At 43.8% G+C, this 24,440-nt stretch overlaps 1 protein-coding gene across 2 annotated transcripts in view; it reads left to right on the top strand.

Moving 5' to 3' along the window:
* snd1 (staphylococcal nuclease and tudor domain containing 1) overlaps positions 1–24,440 on the top strand; it is a 180,920-nt gene that overhangs the window by 41,035 nt on the left and 115,445 nt on the right. For both annotated transcript variants that reach the window (XM_083999700.1, XM_083999699.1), the window contains exons 12-16: positions 6,245–6,345; positions 8,344–8,454; positions 10,183–10,255; positions 14,384–14,525; positions 24,039–24,148. In XM_083999700.1, coding sequence (XP_083855826.1) covers positions 6,245–6,345; positions 8,344–8,454; positions 10,183–10,255; positions 14,384–14,525; positions 24,039–24,148 — 537 coding nt within the window. The remainder of the gene's footprint in view (positions 1–6,244; positions 6,346–8,343; positions 8,455–10,182; positions 10,256–14,383; positions 14,526–24,038; positions 24,149–24,440) is intronic.

Genomic DNA, 24,440 nt, shown 5'->3' with positions numbered 1-24,440 from the left:
TCTAATATCCATATTCAAAAGATTGCCTTTTTTTTTGACCAAGCAGAGTCTATATTTAATAGCTCTCTGAGGCAGAGAGGAATTGGCGCAGCACCTGGTCTGGTCTTTGAAAGATGACTTTACAGCTTCAGGTGGTGATGAAATCTTTTTCTGTTCGCAGCATTAACTCGAACAACTTAATATTCCTGATTATAGTCATGTTGACAGGACTCTCCAGTCCAGTGACACAAGACACAGTTGGGCTTATTAAAGTCTAAACTTGGAGTAATTAAAGTGATATGCAGGGGAGGTGTGTTTGTTTGGACACACCTTTCTATTTTGATGACAAGTTTCACCATTTTGGAGTAACTTGTTGGACCTTCTGTCAAAAAAAAAAAGACTTCTGAACTGTCCCTTTAGGGTGGTCTAAATATGCACGGAGGCATTTTCCTTTCCGCCGCTCTCTCTGTCACTCTGTCTGTCCATCTGTCTCCTTCTCTCATATATATACTGTATATCCCCACCCCCATTGAAACGGCAGCGCTTGCATGGTGACATAATCCCAAAAAGCTTGATTTGGCTAACTTTATAAGTAGTGCTTCTTGTGCGCCTGGGTCTCAGCCTCAGCAGAAAAAAAAGTCCAATGGAAATGTTGCATTAAGCCACTTATCAGGGTTGAGCACATTCGGATAATCCTGCGTGCTCAAAGTGGCTCCTGTTATGCAGCTGCTTGTGTAGTACTGTTAGCAACAGAGTTCTCCCCTCTTATTGGTGTGCATGCGCCGAGAATGCCGTATGTGCAATGTGGTATTTGATGTGGTGTGTGTGTATTTTGTGAGAGTAAAGACTTGATTTGAGGTTAAAAAAAAGAAAAGCTAGAGGTGTGTGCGTTCAAGCGGATGCAGAGTGTGTCGACCTAAGCGTCACCAAGTCCTGTGGTTGAAAATCCAGATGGGGCTTCCTCTTCCTCCTTCCTTCGTCCCCCTCTCCTCCTCCCTCCTCTCTACGTCGTGCCGTCCCAGCCGGAGGTTTTCTCCTTCCAGCACAGCTCACTTCATTAAATGATAGCCAGCTGCGATTACAGCCCGCTAAAACACCGCAGCAACAACGCCAGCACCTCTCTTTGACACACACACACACACACGCTCTCCTTCTCTTTCCACACCTTTGTACCTCGCTGTCCCTCTTGTGCTCATTTTCTCAGCCGATATTCCTCCCTTTGTTCTCATCTTCCTTTTGCCTTTTCCAAGACTTAAAAGATGTCAAAACCAAGATTAGCTGATGATCGGCTAATATCCGCGGTGCAGCGTGAGGCTGTTCCAACACCTGTACGTCTAATTCGCCAACTCCAGCTGAACTGTGATCATGCACTGTTCCTCTGAGAATCCTAACGGTGCTAAACATGCTCTGTGATTACAAATTGGTTCACACCGTGCCAGTTTAAAAATGTTGCTGATCATTAATCACCCGTGGGATCCTACTTTTAAAAAAGCTGCAAGTAACAGGTGCTTATTTCAGTTTGTGGGTTCTCTCACATGAACAGCAGGTTGATTGGTGACTGTAAATTACACCTTGCTGTGAATGTGAGTGTATGATTCTCATGCACTTTACATATCACAGTCATACATAAATTGTTTAAAGGGACAGTTCAACATTTTGGCAAATTCGCCTATTGCCATAATCCCTATAGAGTAGGTTCATTTAATTGTAGGTGCATGCTGTTTTGAGATCTGCGGGGCAGAGACGTGAGCTGCTCAGTGAACACAATGGAGGTGAACGGTACAGGTCCCGTTTCCCTCATCGAACTCATCAAATACACAATCCAACAACTCCACAACGCTCTTGTGGACAAGTTGTGACCTGCACATTCACCACGCTATGTAACATTACAAGACCAAGTTGTTTTCATTTTGCAAATGCAGCCGGAACTGCATTCCAGACAACGGCTGCTGGGTGGAGAGAAGTAGCTCTGAGTATTTGCTTCATCTGTCGTAATGTTACATAATTATACATGATTATCTCATAAAGTGGTGAATGTGCAGGTCACAACTTGTCCACCAGAGCGTTTTGGAGTTGTTGGATTGTGTATTTGATGCGTTTTGAGGGACAGGGAACTTGTACCGTTCACCTCCATTGTGTTCACAGAGCAGCTCACGTCTCTGCCCCGCAGATCTCAAAACAAACATGCACTGATAATTAAAGGTAATGAACCTACTCCTATGACTATAGGGATTATTGGCAATAGGCGAATTTACTATTTTTTTTTAACTATCCCTTTAATACAGGCAGGAATAAAATGAATTCTAGCAAACAGTGGGTTCATTTTGCTTCAATTAAGAATATCTTTTCCCACACAGCCGTCTGTGTTTCCATGTAAGGTGGATAAACAGAAACACTCCTGCGTTGTCGTTCGCTCATTAAACGTGTGGACATGTAACAAACACGATTCCTCTGGCGGAGGAAACAAATCTCTCCGTGCCGCTTGTCGCATCGCCATAACAAAAACATTTCGTCTTCTCTTGTGCTGCTGCTGCTGCTGCTGCTGCTGTCCTTGTCCTTATCACTCCCCCACTTTCTAATCCATCCGCTGCCTCTTCCCCCTCCGTCTCACTGTCCTCTGGGGGGTTCTTATAGATGGCTTTGCCTTATCAGGAGATCTGTTAGATGGCCCGTGGAGAATGGGCCTGGAACTCCTCTAATCTAACATCGCTTGGTCAAAGTTTATAATCTGTCATCACCTCGCTTAATGGGGAACTACTGGTGTTCTGGTTTCTCAGCTTATATAGCATCCAGCATTATGTTTAGCTTGTGTGTTTTAAAATCTCCTCTCCAGATCTTCTCTTTTATGTCGGCTCTCTTTCTTATGCCTCTGCACTGGCAACAGTCAGAAGCAAAGACGTATTGTTTTTGGGTCAATCCATTTGTAGGTACGTCCTCCCATTCCTATGAACACAATCCCTCAGTAATGCCTTGAGATTTTGGGAACCAAAGGTCAAGGGTGTGGGCATGATATCTCAATAACACCTTAAAGCACACATGTCCAACTCAAGGCCCGGAGGCAAGAGCTGGCCTGCGATACATTTTCATATTATAATACACTGCAACAGCTACCGTACAGTTAGGCCTGGGACGATAATAAATTTTGCTGGACGATATATTGTCCCATAAATTATTGACGATAAACGATATTATTGACACATATTTTTGAGAACAAATTAACCACTAATATAATAATAGTATTTCATAATAATGCAAGTAGACCCTTTTAAATGCGATAAACTTTTATTACTCTTGAGTATTTCTTTTTAACCATTGTAATTGGAATGACAAGAACTTATATAGCTACTATCCTAAATAAATAAAATAAACAAAACATAATAAACAGTGCAGTGCAGCTCTTCTGTCCAATAACGTTACTGAAGCTCCACTTTTCATTCAAACAAACTAATATGACTTCCACAGATGTAAGATTTCATCAATGAGACTAGCATTTATCTCCTATAAAGTATTAAACCAGCCGGCGGTAAACCTCTAAAAACCTGCTGATAAGTTTTCTTAGTGGTTTTCTCCCCCAATGACGGAGGTTGACCGGCCCGTGAGCTGCTGCAGACGGCTGCAGACTGGGGAAACCCCGCTCCTCCTGCTGGCTGCTACCACATTAGCTCCAAAAACGTCGGAGAAAATCTCCCAACAGGCGATGTGGATAAACTGACCACAGACTGGGGGTCTAAACTGTGACTTTCTGGCATGAAAAAATGTTAAAACTTTAAAAAGTGACGTGTTAACAGCGCGGCAGCAAGAATTACGGTAAAATAGCTTCTAGCTGCTTAGCTTTACAGCTAGCGCTGCCGGTTGCTGCCAAATGCATTCTGGGAGACAAAGATCCTGGATGACTGAAAAGAGGGTTCACTCCTTTCATTCTGCAAAACAAACGGCTCAGGTGCTGAGACCGATGCACAGAGTGAAGCCTCTTGTCATCCAGCCTGGTTTGAGGCCAGAGACCAGGAAAACAAATACGTGCGCATGCACATGGCGATTTATCGAGGCCGGAAAAATGACCGAGTTCATTTTCATTTATCGTGCGATTAATTGATTTATTGATTATCGTCCCAGGCCTACGTACAGTCATGACCAAGCAGCAGATCGACAAGCGCCAAGCCCCATCTGCTGCGCTGTTGACAACAAAATGACACACAGAAGTCATCTCACTGATGCACACCTCCGCTCAGCTCAGGACCTAACCCCAAACATGAACGAGCTTGCAGCCAAGAAAAGAGGCCAAGTATCTGGCATGGACAAAATGGCACAGGAGAGAAAACTAGGCTAAATATGTTTTTTTTTTTTTTTGTTCAGTTATTTTTTTACACCCTTTTCTGAGATGACAGTACAGTTTTCATGTTTGGCCCATATATACATTACTTTATTGGCCTCTTGTCTGTTTGAGTTTGACACCCCATGACTCAAAGGAACTTCTTCAAATTTGGAACAAATGAAGAGGTGATGAGTTTTTTGAATGTAAAACCTAAGCGTGACATCGTGATACAAATAACAAACTGCAAAAATCCCCTCAAAACTCTTCACTCCAGAGACTCTGGACAGATGTCAATCATGTAAACTGCAGCTTGACCGGTTGGGGGTGTGGAGTCGTGCAGCTGTGAGGTGCCATTTCTACTTTCCTAATCTAAACAGTTTCGCTTTTCAGTAGATACGAAAAGAACTCTGTCATGTTTGGACCACGAGGAAATTAAAAGCTTTGAGGGAGTCGAGATGAAATAATTTCCTTCATAACAATGAGAATGGGTTATTTGCACGGGCACCAAACTAATGAAACCGAGGGCGTTTTTAAAAGTAGGGAGGGGGGCATTGTGTAATGTACCACGGCTGAGAGAATCACAAACCAATTCTGCTGCTGATAATGTGATGGTTAGTCCCGTTATGGGTGCCATTAATATACATTATGGTGCAGGAGATGTTGATTTTTTTGAGCCTGGATGCAAACGTTGCCTCAGCTGGGATTGTTAAGGTTAAGTAAAAGTGTGTGGAGCTGAAATGTTACAGCCTCCTACAGCGGAAGGGAAATACTCAAAGATGAAACAGCCTTTTACTGTTTTTATTTTTATTTTAGATTTTTTTTATTCTCCCTTTTGTTCCATCTCTTTCATCTTTTGAGATAATATCCTGGCATTAAAAAAAACCCTTCGTCTGTGCAACACTAAACTTGAAACTCCATTGTTTAGAGACATAAGTACCCCCACCTTTCGTCTTTGTGCTATAAATCTCTTTGAAAAACACACTCTTTTATATTTAGCAGAGCAGCCAGCTGTGGCTTCGAGAAACCATAATCCATCTCCCATCATCCGGTTTTTTTTTTCTTCCATTTTTCACCTGCTCTTAAAAATGCAGACATCACATCTCGCCGATCAACTGGCTACGATACATCCATTCTGCCTTGACAGAAGCTCTTCTCCCCTGCTCTGCTCACGTCTCCATGTCCTCATCCCCCGTCCCTCTAATGGCAACTCGACGTCTCTCTGTGTCCTGGGTTGGCGTCTCTTTCAAGTCTCTGTAATGGGCCTGTCTGCTTTGTCTCTGTTTGACTTGTGTGTCTACGCTATGATACTGTGATGAAGAGTTACTTTCTCCGTACTATTCCTTTTTTTTTTTTTCTCCTCTCCATCTCATGGTCTGACAAAGTTGACACGTAGCTCTTAAACTGCCGATTGTGTGTACTGGTGCGGCTGTCAGCGCTGTCTGCCTGTGTCTGGCCCTCAAAGTAGGCTTTCCCCATCAGATGCCCGTGGATATATGTACACACACACACACACACTCTCATACACTCATACACACACAACCCACCCACAGCTGAGTGACAAATTTGTATCTTCAGGGTGGGTGGATTGTAGTCTGTCCCTCGGGAGCTATGTTGAGAACACACAGTGTAGGGTTATTTGGGTTCTGTCACTGTTCCCTGTGTGTGTGTGTGTGTGTGTGTGTGTGTGTGTGTGTGTGTGTGTGTGTGTATTGTCCCAAACACCCACACTGTGTTAATACTCCTCCTCTAGGGAGATCTACAGTGCTGCCTGATGTGATTCACACTGACTGGGGGTGACCTTGAGAACTGGGACAAACACACACACACACACACACAAGTCAGAGCCCTCCCTCCCTCCTCCACTAATTATTACCGTAACTGGTGTTGCCTTCAGTTCGTCTCTGTGCTCTCGTCGTGTTTTTTGACCTTCTCCTCCTCTTGCGCCCCCTGCAGGTCAATGTCACGGTCGACTACATCAGAGCTGCTGCCGGTCCAGGCGAAGGCACCCCCGCCTTCCCAGAGCGCACCTGTGCTACAGTCACAATTGGCGGCATGTAAGTAACAAATCCTGAACCATCCACTCAGGCTCTTCAGAGAGGAGCAGAGCCTGGTTTCTGTTTACTCCGAATTTTGTCTGCATTCTGGTTCCTGTCTTCTAGCGGATCCGGAAATCACCAAATTCACCAAAGTAAACGTTTTCACCAACATAAAACTTAAAATAAAATAGACAATAACTTGTAATACAATTAAATACAATAAAAGAATAAGGTTAACTTAATGGCTCGGGATTTTCTTGTAAATTATATTCCTTAAATTAAAAAGTTTCACCGCATTTCATTAGCCTGGTCCTTTTATTTTGACGGAAAGGCCTGTCTCTCTCACCCTGGTTCCGGCTGCTTACCAAAACAGCGCGTCAACGGCCCCAGACTAGTCTCCTGTTGTTGACACAGTCGAGCCTAGCTTGCAGCATGAATGAAACATGCCGTGTACTCCCCCCACCTCAAGCCTCCAGTTGGTGTTGGTTACAAATAAGCTTTAATTGACAGATAATACAGTGCGTAGTTTGGCAGTGTAAGACCCTCCACTAACACGGTTCATTTTTGATCGCCCTGCTGTGTCTCTGTGTGAAACTTTAAAAGTGAAGTTCATCTGATGTAAGGTGGCGCAGAATAATCATCGGTAATTGCTCAGAACTTGTAATCTGCTCGTAAATCACAAAGTAACCTGCAAGTGCTTTGTTGTATTTTAATTTTCATGAGAAGGGTCGCATCAGTGCAAGCAATTATTTTCTATCTCCAAACAGCGCTTTGAAGAAATGCAGCTTATTCATTTGAAACATGTATTTTTTTTTTTTTTTACACAAGATATAAACGTTATTAAAGTATTCAGAAGTTCAAATTTAATCAATACTGGATCGAGGAGCTCTAATGCCACGCGACTTGAAATGAACCTTCTGAAGTCTGTTCTCTGTCTCTCCCTCAAAAAACAGTTGAAAGCTCCAGTTATCATGTGGATTTTTCCGTCTGTATCAGTCAAAGCTCAAAGCGCAGTCACGCGCGCACATTTTCGTCATCGCACCAGTTGTCTCTCGTATCTGATCGCACACACATAACGGCGGAGGTCAGAACCCCGACCTATCGAGCAGCCGATTGCAGCTCAACATCGGCCAATTACACCGGCTGCTCTGTTCTGCAGATAACAGTTGGTGTGGACGCCCCCCCCCCCCCCCCCCCCCCCCATCTCCCAACCCCTCTATGGATCTGGAGGTCAGGGGGTGAGGCGTTGAGTGGAGGGGATGTTGTTGACCTTGTATGACCTTGTTTTATGTTATTGTATTATTCACAGTTTCCCCTCCTTGTTGGCGCTCGGCTTAGTTGGCTGTTTTTGAAAGAAATGCTTCAGACTTTGGAGGAAGTTACTCAACTAGTAACTCTAAAACAGACGTGTTGGGGTGATGGGGTCATAGGGCTCGGAGCAGACAGGAAGTCTCCCTAGATTAAAAAACAACAGATTTCATACAGACAAAAAACAACGTGATAGTCCACTAGTTCTCTGTATTTTCTTTTGTTATCTTTCTGTCAGCTTTCAGCCACTTAACAACTATATATCATAAAAATATGTTATCCTATCCAGAGCTATTATACTGGATCTGTAGCTGCAACATGAAGTCAGACAAATGCACTGGAAGAGTTCCTTCCCGTCCCTTTGGTTTCTCTTTCTCCTACACTTGAACCAGAACACAGATGTCCAAGGGCTAGCCGTTAAGTGCTGCATTAAGTACAACAATACTCCTCTTCCTGCCCTTCATCCTCCCTTTTTTTTTCTTTCTGTGCATCAGTAACGCAGCGAGGAAGCCGTTAGTGTGCAAAGTCAACATTTAAGTGACCTTTGTTCCTCAGCAAAGCCACCTTTTGGGATTTGTCATGTCCTTATTTTCGCTTTTGGTGCGCTAGCTCACTCTGTATTCCGTATGAGGCCAAAGGGTTTTTGCTTGTTTGTTGTTGTTGTTGTTTTCATATTAAAGTAATCTCTCTCTCTCTGTGTTTCTCCAGCAACATCGCAGAGGCTCTGGTCAGCAAAGGCCTCGCCACGGTCATCAGATACAGACAGGATGACGACCAGCGCTCCTCCCACTACGACGAGCTGCTTGCCGCAGAGGCACGGTGAGGAACACACACGTACATTTATACACACACTATCTTTACACACAAAACCCTTTCACACTCACCCATTCACCCCCCCCCCCTCTTGACGTGAACCTACGCAGCTGCACTCGGCACAACGGGTCTCTCATGTTTCACGTTCATCCTCACAAAGGACACATTTCTGTTTGCTCCGAAAAAAAAAACACAAGCATGCACACACTCTAATCTTTGACTACTAGCCTTTTCATACAGACACACACTCACTCACACTCCTCCATCTACTTGCGAGTTGTGTGTGTGTGTGTGTGTGACCTTGACAGAAGCTGCTCTTGGGAAGTGATAGAGTACTGAATATGACCTTGAGCTTTTTTTTTTTTCCTTCAAAATGCTTTTACATTTGCAGTTGCATTCAATGTGACACAGGTGAATCAACTCCCATGTTTATTGTTTTCATAAGTCACAGCCTTTCATAGCTGCTGCCGCTTTTTCATAGGAAACATGTCATTGCTGTCATTTTTTCTTACTCTACATACATGCCTGCACACACACACATATATACACACACACCTCCCCAAGTGCTGGATGCTAAATCAGAGCCTCTCTTTACACAGGCCCTATGAATATAATTATATGGAGGTGCAGAGAGATTTAGTACAGGCTTTATTACTCTGCCATAGATTAAGATCTGCTGGCTATAGGTAGAGCAGATGCAGCCACAGCCTCTTTTTATAAGACTAACTTTCTCTCCCCTCTCTACTTCTCTCTCTCTCTCTCTTTCTCGTGCAGTGTCACTGCCCGCCCGCCCTCTCTTTCTGCCTCTCTCCCTCCTCCTGCTTTCTTTTTCCTCCTTTGCACATTTTGTCCTTATTTCTCCACCGTAGCTGTTTTCAATTTTGTCCTTCTTTGGCCTTGCTCTTCTGTGTCGTCTCTTCTCCCACCCCACCACCCTCCCCCCTTCCTCCCTCCCTTCCTCCCTCCTCTCTTTCTTACTCACTTTCCCTGTGTCCCTGGTGGGGTCTTATTAGAGTTGATGAGAGGTTTCTGTCTATAGCCTTGGTTTTTTTATTTTTAGCCGCCGCTGCAGGAGGCCGATTCGCCCGCGGCCTTCAAGGAACCTCCTCCCGGCTATTAAACGCACACATACATACATACATGCTCTCATAAATGTACACACACGCGGTATCTCGGAGTCGATGGAGCGTCCCAGTGACCCAGAGGTGGCATGAATCCACTCCAGAGCTGCAGCCGCTCTGGTCATCTTGATCTCATTCGGCCCTTGAGGCTTTTTAAGGCGGTGATCACCAGCACCAGTCATCATCGCTAAACCCCCTAGCTGGCTCTAAAAGAAGCAACCCATGCCTCTCCTCTCCTCCACATCCCTCCATTCTTACAATAATATCTCTTCCAATGTAATTTCTTTACTACCATTTCCACTTTTCATCATCCCAAGCCTATAGATTATCTGAGCGGTGAGGGAAGAAAAAAAAAAAAAAAAATCCTCCCTCCAGCACTTCCATTTGAACCGTAATGGCAGTTTGGGGAAGTGAAACTGGTATAAATTTACATCCTGCTTTTCCGAAGCCACAATGGCTGCTTCTTTGTATCTACAGCAGTTACTCAAAGAGCTCCCATTTCTCCAGGTCTGTTAAGCCTCCAGCCCTCGTGCCTTATTCTCAATGTATTATAACAGTTCTTCAGCTGTGTCGGTGATGTGTATGTGTTTTTTGTGTGTTTGATTGACTGCAGGGCCATCAAAAACGGGAAAGGTCTGCACAGCAAGAAGGAAGTTCCCATCCACAGAGTGGCTGATATCTCTGGGGTAGGTATTCTTTACACACACACACAGGATATTCTCCACTTCTGCGTTGTGTGTGTATAATAGGATAAATATCTCACAGTACACACTGATATCATTTCATATTTTTAACTTTGCGCTCACTTACACACAGCCCCCCCATGACTCTCAAAGAAACATCCGACTCTTGATGCCCAAAAGCCACTGACTTGTTCCATCACACATAATAATTCTCAAAAGACAATCCATAATCCTTGAGTCAACCCCCTCATCTCTGATCCTCACAGCTGGTTTCCTCGTCTTAAAGAAACGAAAGCGGCCTCTAAAAATAATCAGCGCCATTAATAAAACCATCAGCGGTGCTTGGTCCTAGCTTGTTTACGTGTGCCCAGGGGCTTGATGGAGGCATCATTTGGCTAATGAAGTCTAATTGGAAGTGCTCACCAAATGAACATTAGTGCGGGGAACCCATAAAATCTCTGAGCAATGAGTAATGAGCGATCGGCGCTCATTCTTCTTCAGCATGTGTTTATGTTTTATTGCTGTTTTTTTTTTTCTTCCTTTCAATCTTTCATCACCATATGTTTTCATGACTGGTGCTCACCTCATGCCCACTCTCTCCCTTTTTTAAACTGTAATTATGCAAAATCTGCCAGACTTGGTTTGTCACAGTATTAATTGTTAAGACAATCTTTTTTTTATTCCTGAAGTTACATTTCCTTTTAGTGCTTTTCAAGGCCCCCCTCCACCCGCCTGGAGAGGTGTAGTCCTCCAGGGTGTCACAGTGTGCTCCGGTACCCGAGTGCAGTCTTTATTAACTCGCTATGCCACAGTGTTGTATCGGTCTGAAGTTGTAAAAACTGAGTGTCCTGGTTAGATGAGCTTCACAGGGAGAGCACTGACAGCTGAGATGTGTCCTGGTGGCACTGACAAGGATTCTAAATGTCGGTACCAGGCTGGTAATGGTACCTCGCTGTTGGTTCATTTTTAACATTGAAAACTCAGGTCAGTCCTTTTATTTTATTTAGTAATATCAACTGTGGAGGTGTCTTGTGTAAGGTTGTGCAGATTAGATGTATTTGTGTTTTATTTTTTCACAATTTTTTTCAATTAATTTCTGCTCCCCTCCTCGTTTCGTTTATTGGAACCTTTGCCTCCACTAGCATCTGTTGCATTAAGGAGGACGCAGTGTGTTTTCTTATAAGCTTTTTTGCATCTTTTTTTGCCTTATTCACCCCCATTCTTACTTTTAATTGGGTTAATTACCTGAGAAACCTGTAGGGTTAGGATTTGCTTGTGCAACAAATACACAATCAACTCACCCACTTTCCACTCAAAGACATGTCATAGGTCCCACCGATGTGTAATGACCTCTTCTTAGTTTAGCTTAGTTTAGGTGCCCCATATGCAGAGGCTATAGTCCTCACTGCAGCTGGCTCCAGATTGAATCCCAACTCGGGTGGCCCCTTGCTGCGTGTCATTCCCCCTCCCTCTGCCTCCCCATTTCCTGTCTCTCTTCACTATACTATCAATCAAAGGCAAAAAGCTCAATAACATATACTAAAAAAAAAAGACCAAAATAGTACAGCTATAACCCTTTTTTGTTCAGACTCTTTCGAGGGCCTTTACGTATCTGCACTCATCGACGGCCATCATCACTTACACGTTGCCATGAGCCATTAGATGATCCACTGTGAGTGACTCAAAATTGAGCTTCAGAAACATTAGCACCTCATTGTCTCTCTCGCTTGAGCTCTCTTGCACTACTTGTACCAGTCGGCTCAAGAGAGCCACGTGGCCAAATTAATCAGGCTCTTTGTCCGTATTAACCTTTTTTTTCTTTTTTAAAGAGCGATCGACCGCATTTCCTCCGCAAGTTCCTGGTTAACAAGCCAAGTTATTAAAACTCTTTAACACAGAGTCCCTCTAATGAGTCAGATGTTGCTCTGCGTAACGGCTCTCAGATGTTTTCGCTGTTCCACGTTGTCATCATCATAACCTTCCTGTTATGTGTCTCATTGTGTCAGCAGGACAGATAAATTACAGGACCCCGTAAAAATAATTATGGTTGGGAATTGTTGTGCTGACGGAGTAATCTGTGCTGTACCATCAAGGTTTTTTTAATATACTATACTTATAAGCCCCAACCCTACTTAACTAGCCAAATTGACCACATCTTATGTGTAGCAATGACTTGGGATTAGTGGTGGGAGGAGGTGCTGGATAATTAATTTCCTTTAATAACACACAGAGAAAGCAATATGTGCCACGCCCTGCTTGCTTCCAGCTGGAGATTTCACACGTCTAACTCACAGTGTGCCAGTTACCCTGCACAGTCGGGCTGTAATGGCGTGTGTACTTTGAACGTGATTGTGCTGTGTCATGCGTTTGTCTGTGACATGCACATCAGCACCGTGGAGCCCCCTCTTCTAAACTCTCCCTTATTAGTGGCACCCTGTCAGCAGTTCAAGTCGCCACCGCCGTTACACGCACCTCCAGCTCCTCCCGCTCCTCCCGCTCCTCCCCGCTCTTAACATTTCTGTCAGTTTCCAAAAGGACAACGGGGGGATTTGCAGCTACAGTCCAGGACCGTTGCCAGCCAGCGCCCGGTAGGCGTGTGTGTGCACACGCATGCACCAGTTGTTTGGCTAGGGCTAATGTAATGAGCATTCTAATAAAAGGACCAAAATAGCAACATTGCCTCCCAACCCCCACATCCTTCCCCTCCCCTCTTTTCTTTTTCCTTTTCTCCTCTGTGGTACACGCCCACACACAACTGTACGCGTGCAGAGGCGCGTCCCCGCACACACATGGAGAAATACACACTCCTATACGTCAGCATCCTTTAGCGCGGTGGTAAAGGTTTGCTGAAAGGGATTATGTACATTGAGTGGGACGCAGTCATAAATAGAGCAGAGATAGGTTTATAAACATATAGTGTAGGAGATGAACAGAGGTGGTGGGAGGAGAGTGGATAAAGCACTTGACTCACCTCGTACCTCTAAAGGTTGCATAATGAGGTCCTCTCATGTCTCTTCCTTTTTTCTGAACCAAGTTAGACTGCACAGCCCACACACTGCAGGTGCTGCAAATGTGTTTGTGTGAACGAGAAAGTGTTTGGTTTTGTTGTCGTCTCCCACTCAAGGGGCTATTCTGGACTTAAGTGGGTGAAGTTCAGGTGGTGCAGCTCATGGCTAAAACACACAGGCCTTTACTCGAAGCATCATGTTTTTGCGTCTCACCGGTGACGCATGTTGCAGGATGTCCGTCTTTTCTATTACTGCTACATGTGTGTGTGTTTATATATTATTTATAAATAAATCTAATCTAAAATGTGTCCCATTTTGTAGTTTTTTACTGGTCAGAGCTCTTCCATCCACTTACTGTAGAAAATGGAGGACACATTTGTTAGTTCTGACTTTCCTTGTCTGAACTCTGTCCTTCCCTCGGAGCCTTTGCTCCTGCTCCCATGTCCACTCTGCCACACACACACACAACACACACAACACACTGCTCTGTGACTCACTGGTCTGTTGTGCCTACATGCTCATGCCTGGAGTAGGCAACATATTAAGTTATTATATTTTTTTATCGTGTATGGATCTTCCCCTCGCCGCTGCATCACCAGTCCTGCTCGAATACACATGATTTAGCTCTGCTTGTAATTTTGGCCCGCGCTCTCCGATGAGCGCTAGTGACTCACCCCTTGCAGACGGAGATGGAGGCACGAAGGGAGAGAATTATTTCTGATTGCAAGAGGTTCCAGACGTGTCACCGAGAAACACAGCGGACTTCATTAGGGCCAGACCAAGATTTAAAGATGTCTGGAAGAATCCCACAGATTCTGTCGTCAATAGATTTAGTCCATCTTGTCTTGTTTACGTTTCCTTTCATTTGGCTGAGTGTTTTTTTTTTAAAGATGATTTATCCAGGATGATTTTTTTTGTGTCACACTTTTTTGACAAATTTGTTTTATCAGCTCTCACTTGAATACAATCTGCTGTGCACAGGATTATCAAGGTGTCTTTGTCTTACACGAAGAATCACACTGTGTATTTTTGACAAATAGAAAATGATTAAACCCTGTGATGAATTACTATCTTTTATTCAACGTCATCTCTTTGTCTTCCTTTTCTTTTTTTTATCCCTTAGGAAACACAGAAAGCCAAGCAGTTCCTGCCCTTCCTGCAGAGGGCTGGCCGGTCAGAAGCTGTGGTAGAATACGTCTTCAGCGGCTCCCGCCTCAAGCTGTACATGCCCAAAGAAACCTGCCTCATCACATTCCTCCTTGCCGGTGGGTAGAAGCTCTTTTACCGCGTTGATGCGTAGGTCCCTTAATTCTGCGTCCTCCAACTGACTCACTTCTGAGTCTGTTTTCAGGCGGTGCTGTAGTTGCTGCGATGGAAAAGTTCGAGATCGATTTTTGTTTTGTTTTGTTTTGTTCTGTTCTTGGAGTGTATGCGTAGCTGCTAGACTCGTATACACAGAATGTGGCGTGTTGTGACTCCTACCTGCTGGGAGGTCGGAGGTCAAGCCTTCACTACACCTTTTTAGCAGCCGACCGTGACGGGGGCACGCCGGTAGCTGCGTATCTGGGCCAACCGCAGCTCACTCTCTTTCAAAACACCAGGGTTGTCGTGAAGCATGTGTCCCCTTTGACCCATCCTGTCTCTCTCTCTCTTTCTCTCTCTCTCTTTCTTTCTCTCTGGCTCTGTGCCAACTTTGAACCAGCTCAGGTTTTCCACTGCTTCTCTGTAGCGGTGGTCATCTTCATTAGGAACTGGCCACCGTGTCGGGGTAAAGGGAGGCGAAAACTCCTCTGTGGATTGGCAGGTTTTTAACGGTGTATGAGCTTGATAATTTCTTTTTTATTGATGAAGCACAAAACCTACTTGTACCTGCTTTTTTTCTTCTTTTCTTCGATCCCTCTCTTTCTCAAAGTATATAAGAGGGTCACAGTTTGAAAAGTTTATATCATCTCAGACTATAAAGCTGTAACACCATTAACTTCGCAGGCAGCGACATCAAAACAAATAATTGAGAAAATAATGGGGAAGATTAATCAATAATAAACAATGATCCTTTTGTTACAGGCCTGGAGAGAAATGTGTCTGTTCTTCTTACGCCCTTCTCTACCCATCTCCAGGCTGAAAAAAAAAGCAGCAGCACAAAGTCGAGGGCAAGATGCAGATGGGATGAAATACACAGTGTTTGATAGCGGGGTCCAGCCGTTTATTTACGCTCCTTGACTGTCTTGACAGTTTGCGCTAGTAATAAAAACACTGAGACTGTATCTTGGCAGCCAACAATGATTTGCACATCCTCTCAGATCATGGGAATGGTGAGACTGCTTATCCCCTCCACAACAGATGATGCTCTTTGTTATTGTTGCAATAAAAAATCAGTTTCAATGCTTTTTCCGCCATTTGCGGCCTGACATTTGCCCGCCATACAGTTCCTCTCCATTTCCAGTCGGACAAACACCATGTATTTCTGACAAACACTGATTCAGTGTAATTGCGCGTGGCCGGATTGTTGATGCATTAATTTTGTAATTTGCTTCTGATTGTCTTTGCTCTCGACTGATGGTTTTCATAATCACATTTTTTTCCCGCACTGCCTGTTCCTTGATGTACCGACATGACCCCTGCCAATCAGCAGCCTGCACATATGGACTCATGAGCTTTTTATAGCGCTCACAGTTCTGCTTAAATACGACTGCTCGGTCTAAACACTTGTGTTCAAAAAAAGGATGTTAGGTGATTACATAGTCTTCTTTTGGAATGATTTTTATTCAATCAAAGGTTATTTGCAAATCGTAAGAAGCACATTAGAGCTGATGGCCCCTGTGCAGATTTGATTAAGGTCGTCCCCAGAAGAAAAGATTCATCTGCTGAAAATGAGACAACACATATCTCAAGTATAAACATTAGGCTGCATTAGCGCTGATTGATACAAATGATCCCCTTTGCCATCTTATGTGTTTTTAACTTCTGCTCCAATTAGACTGGGCTGTATTAGCTGCAGAGATTCCCTCTTAAAGGTGCACGCTTTGTCTTGTCACTTCTTTATCTGCGCTTGTTTTCATCTTGTTTTTCTTCTTCTCACTGACTGGATTTCTTACCAGATAAAATATTCCTCTCTGCTGGGTCACGACCTCGGTGTTTCAGCACCCGCATGTACGGATTTCTTTTTTTTTTTTTTTCTCGATAAGTGATGTTAAACCTTTAACCAAACATGAAATGAAGGCACAAAAGCCTTATTATCTCTCTACCTGTGATCTCCACGCGCTTCCTATCTGCCTCTACTTTCTCTTTCCTGTCAAAGTTATCTTCGCATGTTTAAGTCACCATCATCCTCACCATGGGCTCCGTTTTTGAAATGACGCCTGCATGATAAATCGGCTGCTCCAAGCCTCTCGTATTTATCTGTGTATGAAACACAGACGCTATTGGACCTTTTTCTCTTAAAACCGCTACATATCTCTGACAGAATGAGCTGTTTGAACTGATCTTAGACATGTATGTTTTAGATAAGCTCTGCGCTTTAACGTTAAACACGTGAGTCATCATAGTAGAAGCAGCTGTATCCTGTATCCATGGTACATTTAATTTGCGGTTTATTGTGAAGTGGTTAGTGTATTTTGTATATGCATATACACTCACAGTCACAGGGCATCTGAGGCGTAACTGAAAGCTTTTCATATTATGTCCCATAACAATGCAGTTAAAGCGAAGTTTTAATCAATAATTGTTAGCACTTTTCCGAGGCCAAGTATCATCATTACTTATAATCACACCATTCATTTTGTGTTAAAGGTTAAAAGATGTTTTTTTTTCTATAGGCTGAGCTTCCGTCTCGTTTTGGAATCCTAATGTGCTGAGTAAACAACGCTGACTGCATGCAGGCGAACGCGTTCAAAGGACGCTGCCGTTGAAAGAAAGTCTCGCATTAGTCATCTCGTTTCATTAGCCGTGTTTTTCTTCACATTGTATTCATCATGGCCAGAGTTTTATTCTCTCAAAATGTCGTGGGAGGCCATTGAAGAACAAACTGTTTAAAGTAGTGCTGCAAATGAAACGATCCCAAGGCAGTAAGTGATGTAACACTGCAAGTCAAAATTATAATACCAAAAAAAAAAAAAAAAAAAGGGAGAGAAAGAAAACACAGTCCAGGCATCTTTGAATCTGAACTCCTAGCTTGCTTTGCCAGCAGCGTTTCTTCCCTCTGTTTTAGCCTTATTATTTGTCCTGATTTAACACCGAACCCCACTCATTTTTCTCCGGTGAGGCTCCTGAAAGACTTGCTTCGCTATCTTCCTTGTGCATAGTCTCCTTCCTTTTTTCCCCAGAGTTTTCCTTGATGGACAGAGACAGTGCTTAAAGAAAAAGGGGATGAGGAAACAAAGGGTAGCAGGAGAAGCCCCGGCTTCAAAGAGGGCCGGAGGTGTGCTGCAGGAGTTGAACGGAAGCTCCTCTCCCTCGCCTCCCACATCACCTCTCCTTTCTTCTCCACCTCACTCGCCGGCCTGTGCAGTGTCACTTGCGTATGCAAGTTTGATAAAGGGTAAAGGAGTCATCCTGTTTCTGAAAGGAAAAGCAGGGTTGGGGGAGGAGGGGGGTATAGAGAGATGATGAAAGGAGAAGGAGGAGGTGGTGGAGTAAGAGGCGTGGAGGCAGAAAGGACAGAGGAGGGATAAAAAGAAGGGGATGCAATAAAAGAGAAGACAAAAAAGTACAATTGATGTGAAGTACGTGGGTATAAAGGCCCGTTGAAGTTAACGGAGACCGAGCTGTGAAAAGGCTGTAAAAGTTTTTACTGGCTTCAGTAGCTATTCAGAGTTTCAGACGGAGGCCACAGCAGGTGAAGTGTACTTTTGAAAGTTACTCAGAAAGGTATGTTGAGCAGCAGTCTGTCAAAAAGATGAAACACCCATCACTCGGACACAGAGATTTACAGTGTCAGCAGCAAGCATTAGCCATCGCACAGCGTGTGGCTTAGTGCCATTTGTCTGATTTTTCGATATCTGAGCGCGCGTGTACAGTTGTGTTTGCGAGTGTGTGTGTGTGTGTGTATATACCTGTGAGCTACTTCACTTCCTGCAGTGTGTGGGTGCAGGAGATGGAGAGATGGTGGAGAAGTGGAGCAGAAAATTTGTAGACTTGTTCCCTTAAAATATGTCTGTGTGCAAAAAAAATAAATAAAGAAAAGTTTAGGGTAGTTGCAAGTCAGTCAGGAAAAAAAAAAAAATCTACAAATAAAATGTCGCGCTCTGCTGTGACCTCTATATATTGGCGTCCTTGTTGAGAGACTGCAGCGCCGCATCTCATTTAGATTCACACGTTTATTAGAAACCTCGGGGCAGGATGCGCGGGCGCCTCCAGACACATTTTAAAGCCTGTCACCTGATGATGTCGCTGGCGAAGGAAGAAATGATAACTTTGGTTAATAACACTTTATTGGTGTTAAATTTACCGCAGTGTAAGCTATAATCTTGAACCTAAACATAGGCTGTGAGCTGTCAGCCCACAGACAAATCAGTCATCCACCATAACCCCCCTCCCCCCCTCCCCCCCACCGTGTGCTACTGCAGGAGAGAGAGAGAAGAAAAAAAGAAAAAGTTCTCAACCCTTGCAAATGTGCTCATGTCTAACCTACGGCTGATATTTAACTCACATAAATAACAAAGTGAGTTTGTCGTGTGTGAGAATTTATGCTGTTTTCTAGTCATGGTGGCCACATACTGTATATATATATATATACTGTGTGTGTGCTCCACTGAACTGAGGTCTGCAAGAAAAGTGCAGTGTTACTAAACATTAGTAACCTGTCGCAGGTCTTTCTCCAGTCAACACATCATTATCCGGGCTGCAGACAACCACACCATGCCGAGGGTAGGACGGCGTCATTAAAAGTAGAAGGCTTTATTTCGACAAATTAAAGATAAGAAATATAACATTCGATAATTTCCTTGACACTGATGCATGCTTTAGAGGAATTCATTCCTGCCTTGTCTGAGGTAATGAGGCCTCACATTCAAGAGCCGTAGCGAGGTGATGGTGAGGCAGAGGGACGGATTGAGAGGATGAAAGCGAGGGAGAGTTATACAATCCTAGGATTTTCCTGAACACACGCGTTCCTTTTTGGTCTTCCTACCATCCCCTCACCCCCCCATCCCCTCTTCACCCCTCTCTAACCTCTGTACGATGCCCACCTGCATCTTTCACCCACCGCTGAACTTCCTCCTGAAAACTGACTTGCGATGGCAGTTGAAGGAAAAAAAAAAGCAAACCGACTTGAACTTAACACACTGGTGTGCACACTTACCCCCCTCCCCCTCCCCAGCTTTTAGGTCTTTGTTTGTTTGCCTGTCACAGTGTTAATTACAGTCCTGTCCACAGCCTGTCAAAAATCAATAATTAGTAACTTCATAACATTATGCACACTTTTTAAACATGTGTTTTTAAAAAGGACTAATGTTAATTTAGACTTTGGGATTCTTAATGGATAGAGTATGGACACTAATGGCATTCACACTGAGCTGACTGCATGCTGCAAGGATCCATTTATACCTGCAGACACATCAAAGGCCAGTGCACAAAGCGCCTGGCAGCATATAAACAAAAAGTCATCGTCCAATCAATATGCGCAGTCTTGGTGCCGAAATTAGCGACATGATGTATATTTGTATAAATCGCTGCGGCGATAACAAACCCGCAGCGGCCATGCGGCGCAGCGTTCCTCCCTCCGCACCACAATCCTGCAAAAGATGAAGCTCATTATCTCGGCTTGGCTACCAGAGGAAGGGAGGGTCGACTTTTTTTCCCCCGCTGTCGGGTCAACTGAAAATGCATTCAATTAAATATTTTAAAAAATATGCCAGAAGCCAAACCGCTGGGCAGAAATGAATGCAGATGAATTCAACCAGTTCGTTATTTTTTATTTGTTGTTTTGTGTGAAGAATTACAAACACAACTTTGATCAGTTGTTCTGGATGAATACGTACACACTGTGTACACCTGCCAGCATTGTTTGTATCATTGTGTCTTAATTGCTTTAAGTGTTTGATTGCTCCTATTAGAATTAAACAGTATGGCAGCTTTAGACGACCACATTAAGAATATTGATTGACCGATGATTGGCAGAGGAGCAGTAGGGTGTGTGTGTGTGTGATTGAGCAAGAAAGGTGTGTGTTTTTGAGCTAAGGGCGCTGGCGGTATTTCATTTGACGCATGACTCGCCCCCCAAATCACTGATTAAAACGTTGCATCTTCTCTGCAGGGCCTCCCCTGGCCATCTTCTGAGCCGGGGCTTCTATAGCGTAGAGGAAGAGAGAGAGGCATGATGGGATATGCGGAGTGGAAGAGATACAAACCCATGAAATGAAAGCGTTGAAAGCATATTGTCTTTTTTTTCCGAGTTGGGCGGGAAACGACGTGAAGTGATTCTTTAATCTGTTTATTCAGTCGTGCGTTCATTTGTTTCAACAAGCAGTCGTCGACTCGTCGCTAAATGTGTGTTTCCAGTTCTGTCGTCAAATCCCCCGACACACACACACACACACATTTTAAAAAACGAGAATCTAATATCTATGTCTCGGAGACCAAACCGGGATGATTGACAGGTGGGTATGCGCCGCTTCAGGGCCAGTATGAGGAACAGTGTTGTGATGCTGTACAACAAGGTCCTGTCTGTGTGCGTATGCTTATGTGTTTATGTGTGTGTTTGTGTGTGTGATGTCAGGAGTGATCAGTATACGTCTTGTTTATCTCCGGGATCAGATAAGATGGATATCCTGTAGTTTGACCCAGATGTTTATCTCGGTGTCAGACATGAGTTATGTATCACGGTGCAGGTTCAAATTGGCTGTGCTAAGTGACTCCCTGGCTTGGTTTAAATGCTGCAGAGAGCACACTACACTACAGTGAGTGTATGTGTGAGTGTGTGTGTGAGTTGCAGGATATTGAGTGCAGTCAGGAAAAGCTGTAAGTCATTTGAGAAGAGCATGTCGGTGTGTTGGATTGCAGATACAGACCTATGTCTTTGGACTTCTCATTTAGGATTATTACATTTAGTACTTGACCTATAATAACCCCCCTTTTTTTGGGACGATAATCCTATTGCTTTTTCTTAGTGTATAAGATTTTAAGGGCTGCCTCTGCCTTCTTAAAGAGCTTAGTTTGCATATGCTTGCTCCTGAGGACCCATAAAGCCCTTTGAGACATTGTGCCGTATGCGCTATACAATTAAACCTCTTGTGTGTTACATTCTCCAGTATTCTTTTCTGTGAATTACACCACAGAAGTAAAAACACAGACACAGTTTCTAGCCCTTATCATAGTTCTGTTCAACCCAAGCAGAAACTAAAATATCTCCCTCTCAGCACTTACTTCATCCACCACTTTTTTTGCTAACTGTGCGCAGTGTTTAACTCCTCCCACTGCTTTTTCCTCTCGTCTTTTTCCTCCTCCTTTACTCATTCCTCATCCCCCGTCTCTCCTCCTCTTTATTCTGGCACTGTTGTAGCCACAGTGTCCCATGTGGAAGCCCTGTCCTGGTCCACTTCTATAAATACTTTCAGATGATCTTGGCCATCAGTGTCTCTTCCTCCTCCTCCTCTTCGTTGTCCTCCTCCTCCTCCTTCTTCTTCTTCCTTCTGTTCCACAGGAAGCTGTATTTGTGTTTTATTGAGCATTTGAATATAGAAAGAGGCCTAATGTCATACTGACACAGCCTATTCAACCGTGTATTAATTACTGCAGCAACCTTGGCATTTTTAAAAGTATGTAACACGGTTTGCAGTTCTGTTTTAGTCGGCTACCAATGATAAAAACAGGACCTTATATTGAAAATACACTGAAAGTTCACATTTGCATTTGTCTAATTGGCTTTAATGTGGAGCGCTGTACACTGAACACCTTTATGTCCTGCAGAAGGTTGACTCAACAGTTCTTTATAACTCTTGGGTGCTGACTCTCATGCAGCCTCATTTTTTATTTTTATTTTTTTTTACCTTTCCTGGGTCATTTTCTCTTTTCTGCCAGTGTGTGAATACGCTGATGTCTCCTGTTTTTGTCCTCATAAATGGGACTGACACAAGCTTACAGGGAGCAGAAAGTACTGAACAAAAGTGTAGAATAAAGGAGAAGCATGCAAGCGAACAAATGCACGCTGGTTCGTTTAGCTGCCTGGTTAGAACGTCTCTGGTTATACTTAGATTATCTGTTAACAGTTTAACTAGTGAGAGTTTCCTGCTCCTGACTACGTGTAACAAACCTAAGGAGGAGAAACACGTGTGTAGTAGGAAAACAAAACAACGAGAATGAACCTTTTCGTTCAAAGTTAGAAGCTGATATTGAATTCAGCTCTATAACATTCATAGGTGTAAAAAAAAAAAAATCCAGTTAGCTACGTGTTGGAAATGGGCTCTGGGACAAAACCCCAACAGATTAATAATACAAATATGGCTTGCAGAGCAGATCTTGAGAGATTTCCTCTGTTAGCACTTACAGAGAGAACAGCAGCCAGGCTTTCGACACACCTGGTACACCGTGTCCCAGATTAATGTCACCGCAAAGCACCGTTGTATTGACAAGTTTGAAGGAGCGTCTATTCTTCTCGATTTGGGGGAAACAATGACGACATCTCATACTTCCTTTAATGCACCGATGTATTTCAAGCACTGGACAGCGTTTTCCTGAGAGTAAAGAGGAACGTTTATTAGGTTATTTGGCATAAATCAATGCAGCAACATTCTCGCGAGTGCACATAAATGTAATATAAATTCAGAAACCTGGAGAGAACCGGAGCTCAGCATCAATGTAAAGCTCCTGTGATGCTACAGTTGATAAGTCAGGGTTGGCTCGTTCATGTGCACCGCAGCACGTGTTGCATTGTGCACACATATTGTGAGTCTCGAGGGGGGAGGAGGAAAAACAGCGAGTCTCTAGGTAGGCTCCTCTAATAGTGGCTGCACATGCAAAAAAAAATTCAAATGTATGTGGAGAGTAGACTCTGCACAGAACTTAAACTTTCTGTAAGTCTTAGATCAGCACACACTGCGCTCGCACTCCCCTACAGCCCAGTCCCATTCACTTTCAAACACAGAAACTCTTGTTGTGCATACACCTTTTCTTGCATACAAGAATTGCAGTATATATTTTTAAACAGGGCGAACATGTAGAAATTCTACAGTCTCGCAGCGCCTTTATACCCACTCACTCTTCCATCTCCCACCACTGCCCTGGAGCTTATACATTCCTACACAAACTTGACGAAAGAGGCTCTGATGATCGACCAAAGTTGATGTCAAAGGGCCCCAACGACGCACATTCCAATAAACGCTGCTATTCATTGGAAACGGTTAATACAAAAGTGATTTAAGGCACTCAGGGTTGACCCCCGTGATGAGTAATTATCCATTTATTGTGGCTAATCAGCGCCGTGTCACTCACAGACGCGCCTTTGTGAAATGGTCTGTCTGAGTGAGTTTGGGGTCGACCTGTTAAGAGGGATGAGAAGGATGCTTGACGCGTTCGGGAGCACCGGAGGTCCTGGAAAATGCAGCTACGAGTCTTTTCACTGACTTATATGACATATTTATATGAATTCTAAGAGTATGTCTGAATTTTCTGACAAACAGATCCACTTTACGCCCCCACCCCACCCCACCTCGCTCTTCTCATGCCAAATGATTTTCAAACAATTTGGGACATCTGGCTATTTTTTTTTGATTTGCTGCTGTGCTGTGCTGTCCTTTTTTTTTCTTTTTTTTTTAAACTCCTGCAATTGTGTTGTCTCTGGCCAGGTATTGAATGTCCACGCAGTTCCAGGAATACGCCCGGGGGCATGCAGGTGGCTGAACCCTTCAGTGAAGAGGCCATGCTGTTCACCAAAGAGCTGGTGCTGCAGAGGGAGGTAAGCGCTACAGCAGGGGACGTTCTGGCCCTGATCTCGACACGTCTGTTTTATTGTTTGGATGCCCACTCCTGCTTTTGGAAACTCAACACTTGATGTTTTCTGCTACTTTGGCACCGACATTCGCTGCATTTCACTTTCCACTTTCACACTCGCAGTCCAAGTTTAGTTTTTTGCTTTGAACATAAGATCATTTTGGTTCAGAGATGTGAGAAGAATGGCTGTTATACTTTGTAATAACACGAAGCAGCTACTTTGGCATGAAGTCATATTCCCACCATGAGGTCCCCTT

Source organism: Trachurus trachurus (genome assembly GCF_905171665.1).
Source record: "Trachurus trachurus genome assembly, chromosome: 23".
Lineage (NCBI taxonomy): Eukaryota > Metazoa > Chordata > Actinopteri > Carangiformes > Carangidae > Trachurus > Trachurus trachurus.
This window is presented reverse-complemented; position numbering and strand designations above follow the sequence as displayed.